Source organism: Thermobia domestica, chromosome 3 (genome assembly GCF_964235325.1).
Source record: "Thermobia domestica chromosome 3, izTheDome1.hap1.1, whole genome shotgun sequence".
NCBI lineage: Eukaryota > Metazoa > Arthropoda > Insecta > Zygentoma > Lepismatidae > Thermobia > Thermobia domestica.
Window position 1 is genome coordinate 304,757,505 of NC_137456.1, and position 20,729 is coordinate 304,778,233.

Below are 20,729 nucleotides of genomic sequence, written 5' to 3' on the forward strand. Positions count from 1 at the left end.
AGTTGAAATCAGCTATCTACTCTAGAAATAAATTTTACGATGTGACGACAATGAAGTGGATAAATGGTGTTATTGACACCGGAGATTGTGACATAGCAACATTTTATTTCCCTAATTCTAAATAATGATTTAATTATACAATTTCAAAGAACATATAATTCAACATTTAACCATACTTTTACGTAACGTTGGGTATACAGGTACATATTAACATGGGCATTACCTGGTAAATGGTAGTTAGGAATGTTGTGTGTTGTTTATGTCTCTTGTTTTATCATTTTTCCATCTCGTCAAAATAAGTAACACATTTCCCATAACAAAATGTGTACTTGAACGTACCATGATTTATATGTATCCAGTTTATGTTTTCAAAAATGTCCTAACAACCTAAAGAATTGATTTTCCATTTAATTTTAGTCAATTCACAAGAAAACCTAATTAAATATTGCATAACCTTTGGAGCATGAGTTTCCAAGTATTATTCGTAATCCAATATGAAAATATTTAAAGACAATGTCATCGAATATGTTGTTATGTGAAAATTGTAGTGGGTATTTCAAAAGTTATCTTTAAACTTTAACCTTAGAATTAATTATACTTTATGACAAATTATTCTTACCCAAATCCCATCACTTAAAAGACTGACATGATTAGGAATATTTCGAGATATCTGTACTGAGGAAAAGATGAATATAATAAACACATTTAGTGCTATATTGTGGAAAGAAATATATATATATATATATATATATATATATATATATATATATATATATATATATATATATGATCTCAATGAGAAGCATTGTGCACAAATTAATTAATAGTACAAAATTTCTACGACACAAACTTGATGGTTAGACTGAATATAATGATAAAATATTACGGAATGCAATATGTGTTTTCTTCAAATCATACATTTACCATGATTTAAACAAATATCATATTGAACTGTGATCTTTCTATGAATAGAAATATGTACCAAACCTTACCAGAAAAAAAAAAAACAGAAATGCAGTATTGAATATATTTGTTAAGATATATATATAAGCAATCACTGTTGTTTAGACACTGAGTATGTGTGATTATATTTTATGTTTGATAAAATATCGTTCACATACACAACCACACGCATTCACACACACAAACGACCAAACATAATAAGAAAAATATGAAATATCATATGAGAGAATAAGAACCTAATTAGCACTACTGTATCACGAACGTGAATCAGTAATTAATTCATTTTACCTGATGACCTGATGTCTTTTATCCATATCTTTTAGCTCTACCCGAAATTATGGATTTTATACTAGATACACTTTGAGTTTTCTATTTATTATATAACCACACAAATTAAAAATGAAAAACATTGCTATATCCGAATTTCTCATTTTGTCTGTCGAACATATTGGATAAAAATCATGAATCAAAGTTATTAATTTTCTAGACTAGTACAATAATGATTGATACTGGACATACACAGATTATAGCAGTAATCCTAACACAAATGTTTAAGCAACGCAGTATACGTCATTATTTTCCAGGTGCAATTGATACTGAGTGATAGAGGATTAATACACAGAACGTTGGGTAAAAGTTGGATCAACGACTTTTCTGTAAGTCATCCTATTCTTAATACCTTCCCAAATTATCCAAACTCTCACCGTGTCATATTATTTGGTCATTACCAGCTAGGACACTCTCTGGGAGAAGCGATCTATATCATGCAACCGTTAGGAATACAAAATGGGCTCTTAAATACATAGATTACAAAGATAAATGGTATTTTCAGCTATCTTTCTTCAAGTGTCCATTTGCCTTATGGCTTCTTTTTCGTCTCTGCCCGATGGTCTGACACTGTTGGTGATCATCGTCTGTCATCATGCATGTGGTTCTAGATTAATACAACCCGACTTCTATAGCAAAGAACCTAACGACTAACCATTTGTTTACATGCAATCATTGTTGTTTAAATACTGAGAATGTGAGATTATATTTTATGTTTGATAATATATCGTTCACATACTACACAACCACACACATTCGCACACACACACACAAACGACCACACATAATAAGAAAAATACGAAATATCATATAAGATAAGAACCTAATTAGTACTAATGTATCATGAGTTTGTATGATTTGAACAATGTCATTGCGTTCTCATTGATTTGAGAACCTTGATTTTGGGATTATCCTCCTAACTACAATTACTATACTTACTTAGTTATATTTAAGAATAGAAATATACTCAAGCTGAGAGATCAGCATTTAGCTATACTCAAAACGGAGGCTTTGGAGCCACTCAACAAGGGTGTAGGGAACTAGTTCTCTACCAACGATTTAGCCAGTATAATAGTTTGAGAGCTATTCTCAGAAATAAGCAAAGTTTATCACGAACGCAAAAATGATACTTACTAATGAAATTCAAAGAGTGTGCAGAATTTTAGTGATTACACAAAAATTGGATATTGCAAGGGTAAAGAATAGAAGCATTGGCTATTACTTGCCGGATTACAGTGTCACTCCTTATAATCCAGAAACGAGTATGGTGAAGTAACGCATTGTACCTGAATCCACAGACCATCAAATGGAAATCAATGTGCAAACGGAAAATCAGATCTTGATCTCTGAGAATCAGGACAGTAAGACCGTCGAGAAGTTTATTTGGTCAAGGAGCCTGTCGTCAGAATAAATTCACCCTGAGTCACGTTCAGAATTTGAAAAAAAAATGTCCTTTGGTTTCAAAATATCAGATTGAAATTTTGCACAAGCATTGTGAACATAATTCCGTATTTTCAAGAGATTTTTAGATCCTTACGTGAACCAAGTCCGGGCAAGAGGAGATCAAAAATTTTGAAAACTAAATTTCGAAACAACTCCAGGTTTTCCCCAATTTCCCAGTTTCTGGTGTATAATACGGACAAGCGAGTAGGTACCGTTGAAAAGGATGCTCTATTCCGAAACAAAATAGGTATGAACCATGCTCCTACGATAAATAGTAAGGAAGCAATAGCTCTCTTACTCAAAAGTGGAATTCCGAAATGGATTAATTTTTATATAGAAATAAAACCTCGTTTAAAGGTTTAGTCGTATACGCTTTATACAGTATGGATGCTGAAAGAGACGCGACATTCAAGAAGAACAAAAAAGTAAGAAAAGAAAAAAAAACTAATACCACGGGAAGGAAAGACAAATCAAACAAATGGAAGAATGTGAACTAATTGCTAAAAAAAACACTATTGTCAGTAATTTTAGATGGTATCGTACAACGGCATCAGTTAAGATAGGATAAACAGTTTTCTGATGAAATAATGCGCAATCCCTTACTTTTGTTAAGTCTTTAAGCAATATACCAGATATATTCAAAAAGTATCAAATGTTTGGTTGACAAAAATATATTTATTGATTTGGAAATCCGAAACACGAATCACCTGCAAAGTACTCTCCTTGGTAATGTACACACTTCTCCCAGCGCTCCAGCCATTGTTGGAAACATTTCTGGAATGTAGTTATTGGAATGTTGAGCAACGCATTCTGCATGACGTCTTCTCTTGACTCAAATCGGGTCCCGTTTAGTGGCATTTTCAGCTTGGGAAATAACCAAAAGCCACACGGAGGCATGTCGGGTGAGTACAGAGCCTGACAACGCAGGAATGTTGTATTTGGCGATTACAGCCGGAATCAAATTTCGCGGACATTCTCTTCATGCCCAAATTCTAGTTAAAAATTGAATACACCGATGCGATTGAATGGTCTCGGATTGAGTATTGGCAAGGTTTTGGTAAAAAATTGGATGCAATATCGCTGCTCAAGATTTTCTGTCATTTTACAAAATACTGAAGTCCGACGGGTAGTGCTCACTACACACCTTCACTCGTTGGCCGACTGCCAACCACTGACGCTTTCTGCAGGCCGGGAAAAAATCACGATTGCGCATGCGTGTTCCCTCTACATCTACACTGAAGGAAGACTCCCGCTGTGTATTGGTTTATGCGAGAAAAAATAAGGTTCGATACTTTTTGAAAACACCTCGTATATTTTCTTTCACAAATGAAATAATTTAACAGCTTTCTTTTGAATAGTTTGTCTTCAATATACTATAAACAAGGAATACCAGAATCAAACTCCAAAATCACAGAATAAAATCGTAAAATATATTGTTTATGTGTCAAATAACAGTCCTTGTAAAAAAAATAATAATAACGGCATTAGATAGGTCAATAGTGAGTAAAAATTCGGACCATTGACCAGATATGGTATTCTCATGGTTAGAACCGGTCAAAAATAGAGAATTGTTTTATTTCCTCTGTGGGGTCAGATACAGATTCCTGAGAGATGTTTTCCACCAGGGAAACGATTCCGAATCCGACAAACGAATGGAATATTGATTGGAAACAGTTGTATTACAATCGGAAGAAACGGGATTGGTTGTACTTCGTAAACCAATAAAAACGTACTTTAAAATTGAGTCGTAATGAAAACAAGATTAAATTCTGCAAAGAGTATTTCATTCTTGTAAGTACTATACGGAATTTTAGACAGTAACCGTTAAGAAAGTAATAATTCTGGGAAAACAAAGTATTTGTTATTTTTATGGTAAAAAGATACGTATTGCTGCTGTAACAATACAATAATCAGAATATAATAGTATTGTAAAAAAAAAATATGTGCATAATTGTAGACGATACACACTTGCGCATGCGTAGAGTTGATGAAATATCAAAAAGTCCACGCCAACCGTTGAATTGGGAGTGTCAAAGAAGATAAGGATGTCTTGCGCACAAATATGTTAGGAAGTTCAGATATTTATACATTATTGACAGGTTTAAAGGTATGTATGTTATCTTTAAAATATTATAGTACTCTTTCGGAAACAGACTTCAGACGGTGCCACTTTTCTTCTCACTTTGCCGCCCGTTTGTAGTTATCCACCTCTTATTCCAATGTTTTCAACCAGCACTACAAGCAACACTATTACTTACAGTATTACACTGTAAAAAAATTCATAGGTAAATTTGCAAAAAAAGGTTAACAATCTCTTTGCCAAGCTTCCATGAAAATCAATTTACGGATATAATGTAAAATTACTGATATGAAATGGTGTAAAATTACATTTTTATCAATAAAAATATCATATTTTCTTGTAATGTTACTGTCAATTTGTAGCAAAGAGCATATTTTGTAATTGAATCTAAAGAAATGTATATCAAGTTATAAAATGAAAGATAAGTGATTTTACATTGATATTTGTAAATAAAACTACAGAAACTTTTGCATTGTACGTAAATAAACTTTAAGAAGAAAGTTTGGGGCTGGAGCATCCTACGAAAATACTGTTTTCCTACATGCTATTTGATTCTATATGGGCGTACTTACAATCATGTAAGAATACTTTTTTTTTTTTTTTAGCAAAGATGTAAACTTGCTGCCTTAGAATCTGTTTTATTAAACAAGAACTTGAATTAATAGATGTATTTTGACTTTTGCTACGTCTGAGTGTAGAAATTAGAAAGCAGTAACATGAATAAAAGTGTGAATATTCCTGTTAAGAAACAATAACAAAAATTAAAACAGATCAAATAATAAAAGTAGAAAATAAGAAGATAAGAAGTGTAGGGAAATATATCAATAGTTCAATTTAAAAAAAAAAAAAACTGTGAAAAAGAGGGGGATGATATGTTATTCAGATTTAGAAAATAAAATTAAATCTTTAAGTTTTACGTCTCAACAATTATGCAGGCTAGGCTAAAGGAGACAGTGATAATCAGAAATGAAGAAAATAGTGGAATGAAGAAAGTGGGAGGAAACAGAAGAACTCAGAAAAAAAACCACGCACACCACAAAGTTCACTTGGCGTGAGCTGGGATCGAACTAAGGACCCGATGAACCAGATGTGAACGCTCAACCACTGAGCCACCGAGATCTTATTTCAGATTTAGAAAAACTGAACTAATCGTAAGGTATAAGCAATATAGTGAGTTAAGCTATTTATTTTTTGTAACGTAAAAAATTACAGTGAAGTGACTTAAAAGAACTAATAAAATAAGCATTCCATTGTTACATGAAAACTGTACCACACTAACTAAGAAAAAAAGAAAGAAAGAAAGAAAAATTCGAAAATTCGAAAGAAAGTAGAGATTTGATTTCAAACCATGAGTTAGAACAAGGCCAGCATAAATAAAAACAACACATATAAAACATTTTGTTTTCGCAGATTTTTTTCTAAATAACTCAAAATAAAGAAAAGTAAATACCAATAAATGTGAGACGTAAAGTAAAGGAATTAAATCAAAACTGCTAACTGTGTCTTCCCGTTTGGCCTTTCCCGTTTCGCCTTCTGCCTGTTTTCATTGTTTCAGGCTATGATGCTAAGATAGGGATTCCCGTTTCGCCTTTTCCAGCCTCGCCTTACACCAGAGAAGGGAATTTTCAAATTATGAAAGGGAAACTTAGTGTCATTTTGCACAACATTTGTAAGGCTAGTAGTATTTACGTTCGAACGAATATAGCGTTCTATAATCAAAGTAAGTATTCAGAGCAATGCATTATTTGAGTCACTGTGTAAAAAGAAAAGTTTAATAAAACCTTAATTCAAAGCGAATAAGAGGTATGGTTATATTATGACTATGTTGGCCAATGGTTTTGCAAACACTCTTAATAAAATGTTCGCTGAACAAAAATACAGAAATAAACATAAGAATAAATATATAATACTTCTACTGCTGTTTCAACGGACTACCTCTGTCTTCTACAAACATACTGTATATCTACATGAAAAACATTCAAGTAGGTACTAAAATGAAATCTTTAAGTTTTAAGTCCCATGGTTAAGCCGGCTAGGCTAAAGAAGACGGTGATGATGAGAAAAGAATGAAATGGTGAAATGAAGAAAGTGGGAGGAAAAGGAAGAATCCTGAGAAAACCCACGCACACGGTATTTGTTCACCACAAAGCTCACTTGACGCCAGCTGGGATCGAACCAAGGACTCCATGCACCAGAGATGAACGCTCTACTACTGAACCATCGCGGCTCCTCAAGTAGATACTATACTTGAAATGTGTAGGCATAAGTCTAAACCTCCGGCTTCCAACGCTATGTACTCTCTCAATAAGAATTCACTCTCAAATATGTTGTGTGTGTGTGTGTTTGTTTGTCTATTTGTGTGTGAGTGTGTATGTGTGTATGTTTCTGTAGATTCGACTTCAATAACGGTTGTACTTTCAGATGACAGCCCAACTTGTAGCGTGGACCTAACTTTAAACAGTAAGTCTCGGCTTAGATATAAGTCGAGACAGTCTCGTGTGATATTAAACTTCTATTTCCCAGTCAATTTCGAAAAGAGCGATGCTTGGAAAATTATTCCCCATCTGTTTTCTTCTATCTTGGTATATCATCTGTGCAAATACTACTATCGACACTTCTATAGAATCGATTCTCAAGAGTCGAACATCATCTCGCGACAACCTTTATATAGAAATTGCGCGGTAGAACTCTTCCCATAACAGCGCAAGATTTCGTGTGAGGAAGTGTCAATCTAGTAAGTAAAGAAAATGGATAAAGGCGGGAGAGGTAAGTATTTCAATGATTTTGAAGTCTTCGTAGAATTTCTCGTAATCCTTTTAGATTTTTAACACAATATTTAACTCTATAGGTAGTTATTTTATGTTAGGCTTTTGCTGCGGGTTAAAATGGCTTCCATTGCAACACGAGCACATGGCAAAAAGATCAGGAAATGACTTTTTTTTGTTAATTTAAGAAAAATAATGAGTAATTTAAATTTAATTTCAACTTAGATGGAATTTATTTTACCTTTTGTAGTCTTTTTTATAACTTTGTAGTAATAAATTTGTCTAGATTTGAGTTGTATAGGTAGATGGTGATGGTGAACGGAGCTAGTTGTATAGATGGTGAGCGGATATTTTAATTATTACTAAAATTTACAAGTTGTAATTTCAATACCCATTAATAATTCCGATTATTAACTTTATTTCTTAAGAAATTACCAAAATTTAAGTGTGCATGAATCCGCAGCTACTTGTGAATGTGCAGAAATTGTTTTTCCTTTAACACTTTGTTCTATCTTCCAAAATGGCGGCGGCATGGCGTTAGGAGTTTTTGAATCTAACAGAAGCATGTTTGTCGAAATATAGAAATAAAAACTACTGAATTCTTTCAGACTAGGCTTATAATAATTGTAAGAATGTAATATATGTTTTTGTTATATACATACAAGTATTTATGTATACCTTTTAGATTTCCATCACTGTTATAATCCATGATCAAGGACGTGATTGCGGCTGTTATGTAGGGAGGGGTCAAAGTTTAAGATTTTACAATAAACTCGCGAAATCGTATCCTCGACACAACCAAAAATCCTCCTTTATGTGTGTGAGCTCTCTTTTTTGTAATTTGTTATATAAATCAAATCGTATGGGGAATTTCTTAGGTGTTTTGTAATAGCGGAAATCGGCTGTTCATTAGTATTGCGCAAGTCAGAAAAGTCCGCCATGTTTGTCAAGGAATTCCGCGCTTCTTACGTGTCAACGTGAAGTGACATGATTCTTTCTTGCGTAATATAGCTTTTCCGGTGAAGGTGGCGCATTGAAGATATTAATATAAGCCTATAGAACGGACATTTAAAACTTAATTGTTAATAAATTGGGATATTGATGCTTTGCTACATGCACATTGGCTAAGTCAGCTGATTGGTTGAGAAGTTTAAAAAAATGCATAAAATATATGTAGCAGTGAATTCATGTTAACTGTTGAAGATTATGCATCGAGTAAAAGGTAAGACGTTATAGCTTACATCCTAGTACGTGACAAACTTCCTTTGATTCACGAAAGGATCCCAGCTGATCTCAAGTTGCTTCGTGCTACGGAATGGTAAAATACTCCGTTATTCACAAACAAATGTTGAGCATAAAGTGTTTGTCTTTTCTGCTTGTCACCAAGATTATGAGTAAACGTTTAAACTTTAGCTCTGCAATAAATCGTGAATTATTATTATTATTATTATTATTATTATTATTATTATTATTATTATTATTATTATTTAATAAAATAAGTTAAAACAGATCAAATTTTGCTAGAGTACACTGTAAGCAATTACGGTCACATTTACTGACCGATTACCGTCAATTCTGACTGCCAAGTGATTACGGTATTACTGTAAAATTAATGGTTATAGGCCATAAAAAGGCCCTATTACGTAACTTTAACACTAATACCGTCAATTTTAGGATAATTGGTTGGCAGCCAGAATTGATGGTAGGGATTTAGGATTTGGATTTCTGGGCTTTCGGCATCTAAGGGATTCCTTCACGATTTGAGGGATGACGTCCCTCGGCGAGCACACAATCCGGGGAAAGGGAAGGAATAAAGGATTGGGAAAGGAAGGAAGCGGCCTGGGACCTATAAGTTAGGTACCACCCCGGCATTTGCCTGGTGTGAATGAGGAAAACCCAGGAAAACCTCATTCAGGGTGGCTGGCCTGAAAAAGCTGTTACACTTTTTCGACCGAGTCCGAGTGATCCCACCGGGAATCGAACCCGGGACCGCTCGCACCGAAGGCGAGAGCGTTAGCGACTACGCTACGCGGGACCACCAGAATTGATGGTAATCGGTCAGTATATGTGACCGTAATTGTTTACAGTGTGCAGCCAAACTGTATATATTTTTGTACTATCATAACTTGATAATATCTAACCGTAATCAATTTTGAACGATTTTCTTCATTTATCTGTATGTTGAATTTCCTTTTTTATGTCCATATATAAATATATCTACCTGTATTTGTCTACAAACTCTTGCAGTAAATATTCCGTTACTGTAAAGTCTCTATGTTCTTGCCTACTTGATTTATACGTTTGTCTGTATGCGCTACTGTGTCTTTGCTTTGTATTAGCCTACGTATTGCACTTATCTATATCATTGATGTATTATTATAATTCCCTCTGATGACGTTGTGATCGAGCTTAACAACGAGCTTCCCTACTGTATGTCCTAGTCATTCAGGAGATAACTTATTATCCTGCATGTTGACAGTAGTACATGTTTTTGCAATTTAAGAACGGATGTGTGTTAAATATTTAGCATGCTCGGTTTTGTTTTCAAAATGGTTTGCATAAAATTCTGCAGTAGCAGGGGCGTCATTTAGGGGTGCAGGGAGGGGCATTTGCCCCCCCTGAGTTTGAGATTTATATAGATTTTATCAATAGAGTAGTAGTAAATGAGTGAAAAACGCGAAATTTTACTTATATCGAGGGGTTTCCCCCCCCCCCAAGCAAAATCTGAAATGACGCTCCTGTGCAGTAGATATTAAGAGTGAAACTACGGTTACAGTTTATTGCTTCCACATGCCTTTAATTTGCATTGCCTTCTTTTCTCCGCGTATTTCTCCTGAAGGTTGTTGTAATATGGTATTGCATTATGTGTTACAAACATTATTATTATTTTTTTTTTTTTTTTTTTTTTTTTGTAATTGTCTACTACTAAGACAATATTTGGTCTATTGTATCCTATAGTTTTATCTGTGACGTGTATAGTTTGAAACTTTTGTTTTCCATGAGTAATTGGAGCTCACATTTGTAATATGGTAGTCTTTCTGATATCTGGCCGCAGTGAGTTGCTACGGTTTGGTGTGCAACGTTTACTACGTTTTTCTCTTCTGTACTCCCATGCGCAAAAAATATTGCGCGTATACTGTAACACGATTTTTCGAATTTATTCCATTTTCCTCACGTTTATGAGTAAAATTCAGTTATTAGTATGTGGAGATAATAGAAAGCTATCCATCTAAGGAAATATTTCCAAAAAATATAATAAAATAATAAAAATATAAGCAAAAAACAAAATAACGCTCTGTTTTGTGTATACTGGCAATCATGCTTTCGAGGGATTTTTCAGTAGCATAGCACAATTGCGAAGGGAAATTGACATAGGCAGTGAACTAGCTGGCGGAAGGGACTAGAAAGTGGACTAAAATATTGAATTTATTGGTTTAAACCTAGTGTCTAGATGGTTTGCAAAATATAAATTAGCTCCTGTAACTAAGTTGTCGTACGAAAATATAGAATTTAACAGAAAAGCTCTTATCTTAAGGTTCGAAGCGATACGCACGATGATTATGAGCATTACTTGTTAAGGAAAAGAAAGCAAACAAAACGTAGCCTCCGTGGTTAGGTGGATAGAGTCGCAGACTAGTAGTTCTTTTACTATTTTGACACGAGATCGAATCTCATCCCATTCCATATATATTTTTTCTTAGAAAACATTATAGGAAGTGTATAATTTTGATGTTAATAAGAACCGAAACAATATAATAAGGAAATAACTTATTGATAGTATCCTTTAATCGACGTATTTATTCAGTATTAGAATACGTGTAATATTGGAGACAGTGGTTGTTTTCAGTTTATGGTCTTGTATGTTACATTTTCCCTGCCCGTTCTTGAACAGCAGACAACTCACTTCGGATTTGTGTGTCAGGAACTGGAAAAATAACATACGCGACCTTGAGAGTCTTTTCAGTCTTACCCTTGTTACATCGACATGACGTTACATCGAATGTTAGAATAGCTTGTCTTCATGAAAAAAAAGGAAGAAAGGAAAAAGCTGATGTCAAATTATCTTTTGTGTGTGTATGTGTGGGTGCTTGTGTGGGTGTTTTTTTTTTTTTTTTTAGAGTATTGACTTTTTCCCTCTTTTTTTTTTCATATCCATAAGTGCAAGAAATGCAATCATCAGTCTATGCTTTCGTTGAGCGAAACTAAATTATACAGATCTATGTATGCGGAACACGAATATTTCCAAAAGATAGCAGGAATATGAACGATAATCATACCATATTTCTACATTATATAGTAGCGTGAAAAACTGATATTAAAACGATATAACAAACAGGCATAAGCTTTTTTTTCTAGCACGGCAACACATTAAACGTAACTCATTAAATTTTGGGGATTACAAATTATCACCTTACATGTCGTCGTATTTCTATTCGTTTTCACGTTCGAGCGACGAAAGAAGAAATTGTAGTGATAGTGATAAAAATCGAACTCGATATTTCAATGGATTCAACAACCCCACATATCGAAAAAGTGTTTTTGATGTCTGTCCATCTGTTCGTCTGTCGGTTCGTCACGCTTTTACATGCATTCAAATAGGGGCCATACTGTTCGACGCATCTGCACCGAATTCTAGACATGAAGTTTTTATAACACTTTATCGTTTCGAATTCTATATCCTCCGACACCTAAAAATGAGGGTAGTTTACTTAAGGATGAAAATTTAAAATAATTAAATTGTCTCAAAAACAGCTGTAAAGATTTTGCTTATTTTTTTACAAATATATATTTTATTAATAACCTTTCACCGTAGTATGAATCATTGTTCTAAAAAATACATAAGGTGTAATTTACTGTATGGGATGCGTTTTTTCGAACAATTTACTCAATCACATTTCATAAATAAATGTATGATCAATAACCTAAAAATATGACACAACTCGTTCGTCCTCTAAACATTCAGAAGGGGTAGTTTTCTCTAAGTTTACTCTTCTCCGATGATTAACGTCTGACGCAATTTTGTTCATATTTCATAAATAAATGTTACATAAATAACCTAACGATACGATATAATTCCATCGTCCTAAAATGCTAAAAATGGTATATTACTCTTCGGAGCAAGTTTTACCTTACGATTTTGTCAAGAACGACTCAGGAAATTTTGTTCGTATTTCATAAATAGCATAACTCGTTTGTCCTGAAAAGATATACAAGGGATATTTTATTCTTGGGGAAAACTTTTTTGACGATTTTCTCAGAAAGTACTCAGACGCTTTTGCTCATATTTCACATACAATTATTTCCTTAATAATTCTAATAAATGGCATAAGTTATTTCTAACAGATATATGACTAATGGGTACTTTACTTTTGGACGTAAGTTGTTTCGAACAAAGTTTTCCAAAACACATTATTTTATTCGCATTTCCCAAATAAATGTTTCAGAAATAGCTGCAGCCTAACACGAGTCACTTTAAGAAATTCGAGCGAGAAAATTCAGTGCGTTACATCCGTACCCATTCTTAAATATATGCTTAAATGACGCGTGTCAAGTTAGACCAACAACCAACACCAAAACGACCGGAACATATCTCAGAATTATGGGCTGTTTATGGGCTAATTAGTTGCTCTAATCCCCATTTTTGGGCTCCTACTGTTTAGCGGGAAATCGGATTCAAAATGGGCGAGTCTAGCTTGATATCAAGCTAGAACCCCCCATATGGTTACAATGGTCCGATCGAAAAAATTCAAACGCCAGAATTATGGGCTATTTATGGGCTAATTAGTTGCTTTAATCCCAATTTTTGAGCTCCTTCTGTTTAGCAGGAAATCGGATTCAAAATGGGCGAGTCTAGCTTGTCATCAAGGTAAAAAAAACATACGGTTACAATGGTCCACCCTTAAAATTCAAACGCTAGAATTATGGGCTATTTATGGGCTAATTATTAGCTCTAATCCTGATTTTTGGGCTCCTACCTTTTAGCGGGAAATCGGAATCAAAATCTGCGAGTCTAGCTTGACATAAAGTAAAAACTCTCCGTAAGGTTAAACATCTCGAATCGAAGAAAATCAAACGTCAAAAATATGGGCTATTTGTAGGCTAATTGATGCTGTAATTCCGAGTGTGGGGCTGCTACCTTTTAGCAGGAATTCTTTATCAAATTGTGAGATATGACTTAACTTCTAGCTATAAACCTAGGGCTATAATACTCCGAACAAAAGAATTAAAACGTCGGAATTGTGGGTTATTTGTATTGCTAAATTGTTGCTCTAATGTCGAGCTTTCTCTTCTATCGTTAGTAAGAAATCTAATGCAAAATTGGTATTGATTTTTAGATAAGTTGGGATGATACTTTCAAAGTTGCAGTGAGAAAACATCGATGTTTATTAACTGAAAATTGATTTATTTGAACTCTCCGCAAATGTAAATCTATATCTCTACTAGTAAATCCGTGAATTCTTTTTTCACGTGTTTATGTTCATTATGTTTGGAAGTAGTGTATATAGAGAATTTATATAGTGAAATATCATTATTTTTTAAATAAATTTTTTGTGCAAAGGAAATGCCTCTTCGCCGTTGCTGGGGCCGCAGTGGCACAGTGGTAGAGCGTTTAAATCTTGTGCGTGTGATCCCTGGTTCGATCCCAGATCGCGCCAATTGGTCTTTGTGGTTGACAAACACCATGTGCTTGGGTTTTATCGGAGTTATCCCATTTCCTCCCACTTTATTCATTCCACCATTTCATTCATTTGATATTATCACCGTCTGCCTTAGATTATAGATCACTCAACATATACACACACAAAAAGGAGGACTACAAATAGAGTTACGGTTTACGCAATGTCTTTATCATAGGCGAGATTACCTGTACATTTCTTGGAAAAGTAAAGCTTCCACAAATGTAAAAAAAATGGAGGTATGGGGAGGAAATGAAATATTTAGTTTAACGACCCCTATTAACCGAAGCTAAGGGAGACGGTGATAATAAGAAATGAATGAAATGGTGGAATGAATAAAGTGTGAGGAAAAGGGAGAATCTCGATAAAACCCAAGCACACGGTGTTTGTCAACCACAAAGACCACTTGGAACAATCTGGGATCGAACTAGGGATCACACGCGCAAGAGATAAACATTCTATCGCTGTGCCACTGCGGCCCCCACCAACGGCGAAGAGGCATTTCCTATAAACAAAACAATATTTTTAAAAAAATATATTTCACTATATAAATTCTATATATATACTACTTACTTCCAAACATACTGAACATATAAACGTGAAAAGACAATTCATGGATTTACTAGTAGAGATATATATTTGTATTCGCGAAGAATGCAAATAAATCAATTTTCAGTTAATAGACATCGACGTTTTCTCACTGCAACTTTGAAATTATAATCCCACGTTATCTAGAAATCAATACCAATCTTGCATGAGATTTCTTGCGAACGATAGAAGAACCAAAATCGACATTAGAGTGACTAATTAGCACACAAATAACCCATAATTCCGGCATTTTAATTATTTGATCGGAGTATTATAGCACTAGGTTTATAGCTAGAAGTTAAGCCAAATCTCACAATTTGATGAACAACTCCTGCTAAATGGTAGCAGCCCCAAACTCGGAATTAGAGCAGCAATTAACCCAAAAATAGCCCATAATTCCGGCGTTTGAGTTTTTTTTTTTTTTTTTTTTTTTTTGATCGAAGCATTGTTACCGCATTGGGGGTGCTAGCTTGATGTCAAGCTAGACTCGCCCGTTTTGTTTCCGATTTCCCGCTAAACATTAGGAGCCAAAAAATAGAATAACAGCAACTAATTAACCCATAAAAGCCCATAATTCTGGCGTTTCAAATTTTCCAATCGAACCATTCTAACCGTAACCGTATGGGGGTTCTAGCTTGATATCAAGCTAGACTAGCCCATTTTGAATCCGATTTCCCGCTAAACATTAGGAGCCCAAAAATTAGGATTAGAGCAACTAATTAGCCCATAAATAACCCATAGTTCTGGCGTTTGATTTTTTCTGATCGGACCACTGTAACCGTATGGGAGGTTCTAGTTTGATTACAAGCTAGACTCGCCCATTTTGCATCTGATTTCCCGCTAAACAAAAGGAGCCCAAAAATGGGGATTAGAGCAACTAATTAGCCCATAAACAACCCATAATTCTGAGATATGTTCCGGTCGTTTTGGTGTTAATGGTTGGTCTAACTTGACACGCGTGTTTAAATGTTATACCTAATCACAAATTTCCTAACAAACTCGAAACTTCTTTTTAAATGTGCCTTGTTGTGGCCAAATAGTTCAAGTGCATTGTTTCTGGATTTGATTCCCGGTGAGAGCTAGTGCATTTTTATCCAACGCTAAGGTATAGGTAATAAGTAGGTGCAAATAGAAATTTGTTTAAACAAGTCTAACCAAGCACAAAGAAATAATACAATATTACGAAATTATAGAAGAAACGTTGTTAATTTTAGATATTTGCGTGTGAATGTCCATCCGATGACTATCAACTCCATAAGTAAGAAAGTGAAACATCCAATACCAGGTTAATCAGTGGTCTCTAGGTAAAGCTATCCTACTAGGAAGTGATTGAGATACCAAAAAATGGTGTAATCGCTGGGAGACAGGTTAGGAGAATACAGTGGGTGAGAGAATTTAAGACTGCAACTCATGAATAGTCTGCACCTTAGTTGAGTATTGAAGTGCGTAGGCCTATATAGGTTTGCACTGAAATGAGCATTAATACACAATATCTATTGAACATTACGGGGGACTTGCGGACAGGTTTGCAGTGCATTTCACGGGGTTCGATATTGTAACGATTCTAGCGAACTTCTGAGCCTTCCTCACTTTACACTATAAGTTAAATTCCTGCTTAATTAAAACTCTATTTGTTTAAATTTAACACTGTTAACCGTTATCACCTGTGTACTACGGGCAACAATCCTCCAGTAATTCTTTATTTTTGCCCTTTGTTTTAGTGCCATAAATGTCTTTGTTCATAAATTTCTTTATCTATGGTTTTGCATATACGTAGCATGGACATTAAATTTTGACTTCTACGCCATATGCATACATATGGCAGTCCACTTCCTAAGAAATTTATTACTATAATAATAATAATAATAATAATAATAATAATAATAATAATAATAATAATAATAATAATAATAATAATAATAATAAAAAATAGGCTAATAGAAGAGAGTGAATTTAGTCTTCTTACCGCTCGACTTAGAAATAAGGTCCGCTAGAATTATATATAAAACACAATAATACCCAGCATTTTATAGAGTAGTTTGTTTTATTCGAAATGACATACTTCCTGCAACTGTTTGGTTGGAATTATTTGAAATCAAATCTTTAAATTTTACGACCCACGGTTATACCGGCTAGGCTAAAGGAGACGGCGATGATGAGAAATGAATGAAATGGTGAAATAAAGAAAGTGGGAGAAAACGGGAGAACTCCGAGAAAACTAATGCAAATGGTGTTTGTTCACCACAAAATTCCCTTGGTGCGAGCTGGGGTCGAACCAAGGATTCCATGCACCAAAGGTGAACGCTTTATTACTGAGCCACCGCGGCTCCTCTGAAATTATTTATAGGAGAGAGTGACTACGTTATGAAAACTTGATATCGAACAATTTGTTAAAAAATACCAGCTTTTTGTGAAATATTGCTTAATATTCAGGAAAACCTAAGTCAATAAAATAATAATAATAATAATAATAATAATAATAATAATAATAATAATAATAATAATAATAATAATAATCATCATCATCTTAAATTAAAAACTCTCTGGACCTAGTGCATTGGCACAATTCCACGAATTAAAAATAATTTGTTTACTTCTCCAAGGACTTAATCCCTGTTGCTTTCAATATACGAAGAAAGTGTCCAACTGTCAAATATATGCTACATAAAATGCCCTATACAATATAATGTAGTATAGACTCATCATTTCTAGGTTGTCTAAAGAACACTTTTGTTTTAGCAAGAAAGGAAGAAAATAGAAAATGCTCAGTTTTAACCTAGTAGAAAATTTGCAGATTTAAGGGAAAATGCACAGAGTTGTTGGATATTAAAATGTAGCTCGGATTAATGGAGTAAGGCACCGTAATTAGTTTATTGTTTGAAATATACTGGGAGTGACCAAGCGATTACCTTTGGAAATATCGAAAGAGATACGTTAATGGTGTTAGTTGCAAACTGTTGTAGAAATGAAAAATTTAAGGAAATCTCTAAAGCTCTGAAATCACAGATCGAAATTGACTGACTGTTAAGTAAAACTGCTAAATCTGACTAAAGAAAAAAAAGTATTAATGACCTGTGTTACTATTTCAGACATATCATTCTCATATCAAAACTACGATAGAAGTAAATTATGAATAAAGGTGAATTTACAGTTCTGGAATACCAACAATTATTTTGCTAGATGTAAACTTTGGGAAAACTTTTTTATAAGGCTTTAGATTTATTTATTTATTGGTTTGTTTGTTTATTAGCTTCCCCATGCCGTACACGTCGCCAACACCTAGTGACCCACTTGCCTGTAAATGGCGATCGTCGATATAGCGACGCGTCGAAGGATTGCCGCTAGTGTGCCCCTAGTGGCAGGGATTCGTCGAGTCGAAGCTGATATCTAGAATCGGGGGTATTGAAGTTACTTACCAACGCGTAACAGCGAGGACTTCATTTTGATACGCGCTCCTTTGGTTTGTCACGGAGAATCGCAAAGGGACCAACATGAACTATCGCCAGTCATGTGCATGCAGTTATTATTTTATATTATTTTTCCCTGACGAATTGTTACTATAAGGACAATACTTGAGCTCCAGGTGTCAAGAGTAACTCCTGCTTTTACATCATGACGTGAAAAATCTTGAGATGGGTGCGTATAATTGTATGAATTTACATGGCAACTTTCGCCGATCACTAGCAAGTGAATATGGGAGAACTGTGAAAAAAGTAAATAGACGCTTGCCATTTTGTTATAAAATTACATGGCGAGTGCATTTGATCTGATTCCAAACAGTTATCGTCAAATATACACGGTTAAAGGAGCACTCTGATTAGAAATATTAAAAAGACTTCAACGATTTATCACTCTACAAGCTATGTCTTCATAGTAGCCTCCGTGGCGAATTCGGAAGAACACGCAACTAGTAACCCTAAGATTGGTGGTTCACGCCTAGCTCAGGGTACTTTTTTTTACATTTTTAAAAATGTTTTTAGACTCACCTTAATGCAAACAAATTACGCATATAGGCGATTTAACGTATTTTAGGGGAATAATTATGTGGTTCGTTGGCTATCCGTAGCTTCTCTTCCACTGGTGGTATAATTTTCTAAACGGAAGTGGGACCACCGACGATCATCGCTGCGGGACTGCCAATTTTTGGGGACATGTTGCTAGTTGCCTATCGGTAGTCCACCGACGTTTACGGTATGGGGTTGTCCCCTTACAAGTGAGGCAGATTGTAATCGACCAAGAGTGTTTTGGAACAATGGGGAACATCTTCCGACTTCTACTTCTGCGTAATCCGTTTAGGATCAAGTCGAATCAAGGCTGCCCCACGAGAAGGTAGAACAAGTGAGGCGATCGTTCCAAGCACTACACTCGAGAGCCTCCGTCTCATTCAAGACTTAGACTCTTCAGGAAAAGTAACAAGTTTATTACTTGTAATTTATTCTTTTTGTCAAAGTATTTTGCAATAAACCATCGTTTTGTAAGATATTTTTACGATTGTATACTATTAATTTCGAAAATTGTACTCATAATACAATTTCCCATCATGGATTTGAAAAAAATCAAAGTTCGAACAAAGAAAGATCTCCGATCCACATGTCTCTTCATGTTTGATATGGAAGTCACATCTTCATTATTGACCCTTATTATTATAGTCCTAGGCAACGCGAATCGACGGGATGGCTGTAAGTGAAAACATTCATTTAGATGGTTAAGTAATCAGGAAATTCCTGTCGTTATTTCACGAAACACAACAGATCTTGAGGAAACAAAACAAAACAAAAAAAATTGCTTACCAGGGGAAGGGAGTAAGTCATCTGCTTACGTTTGCTTAACTAGGAAGAAGGCAAGGGCGCCGATCCTGAGGAGGCGGCTGGCCAGGCCCCCCAAAGCTCGTGTGGACCACCTTTGTATTTATGAATATACAATATTTGCATAATTTGAGTGCAATTTGTCTTAAAATCCTCAGATATATATATATATATATTCTACTTTTGAATGCCCCCCCCCCAAATTTACAAAGAAATCGGCGCCTTTGGAAGAGGGTCTAGTGAAATGAATAAAAATGTGATAACGTAATACTTGAACAACTCTATCTAATGGAGGAAAGTAAATTAGTATTCAATACTTCTTTCAAATTAGTATTCAAAGATTCTTTTAATTTAGTAGCGTCCCGGATTTGCAGTTTTGAAATACGGGAACTCTATCTATACCTTAACGTGGGAATCGGTTTCGGACCATGAACTTAAGCCGCATTGCCACAAGAGGCACATAGGAGTTTTTCTTTCGATTTCCTTAGGAATATTGCGAATGGTATGACTTTTAAAACTATGTTTAAAAACGAATACGGTAGACATCGACACAATAAGATGATAATCTGATACCTAGGAAATATATTGAATTGTCTTTAATTTGTTCTCACGCTACCAAAACAGTACTTATGCTTGTTTTATTTCAGCCTTTTAATATAAGCATTTCACACTATTGTCTCTTCTAGGACGATACAATTCTAGTTCATGTATATGCTAGTTTTGGAAATACAGTAGAGTTTCGCTTATCCGACATAAATAGGCAGGCAGAACGCCGGATAATATGGATGTGTTAAGAAAAGACCTATTAAAAGTAAAACTTATGGTATAATTTTACATATTACACATTTAATAATCATGTTTTATAACAAATAAATGCATTGCACTGAATCAGGGACGTATCCAGCATGAGGGCCTGTGGGCTGTCCCCTTCCGACTTTTTAATAAACTTGCTTTTACCCTTTTGAGGTTCTTTTATATCAGTTTACTTGGAGTCAGTCTCCAAACTTTGGGCAATGTGCAGTTTTCTTGTTATAATTCTAAGAACATACCATAATGCAATTATATCAAGTGGAATTAAAGA

General features: G+C 34.7%; 1 protein-coding gene across 2 annotated transcripts in view; it reads left to right on the forward strand.

Moving 5' to 3' along the window:
* LOC145681755 (uncharacterized) overlaps positions 1 to 20,729 on the forward strand; it is a 132,119-nt gene that overhangs the window by 37,567 nt on the left and 73,823 nt on the right. Inside the window, exon 1 of one of the 2 annotated variants that reach the window (XM_081753365.1) lies at positions 7,466 to 7,579. The exons of the other annotated variant lie outside the window; for it this stretch is intronic. Within the exon in view, the coding sequence (XP_081609491.1) occupies positions 7,561 to 7,579 (19 nt within the window). The 5' untranslated portion in view covers positions 7,466 to 7,560. Of the gene's footprint in view, positions 1 to 7,465; positions 7,580 to 20,729 lie in introns of those variants that run through there. 2 annotated transcript variants of the gene reach the window in all.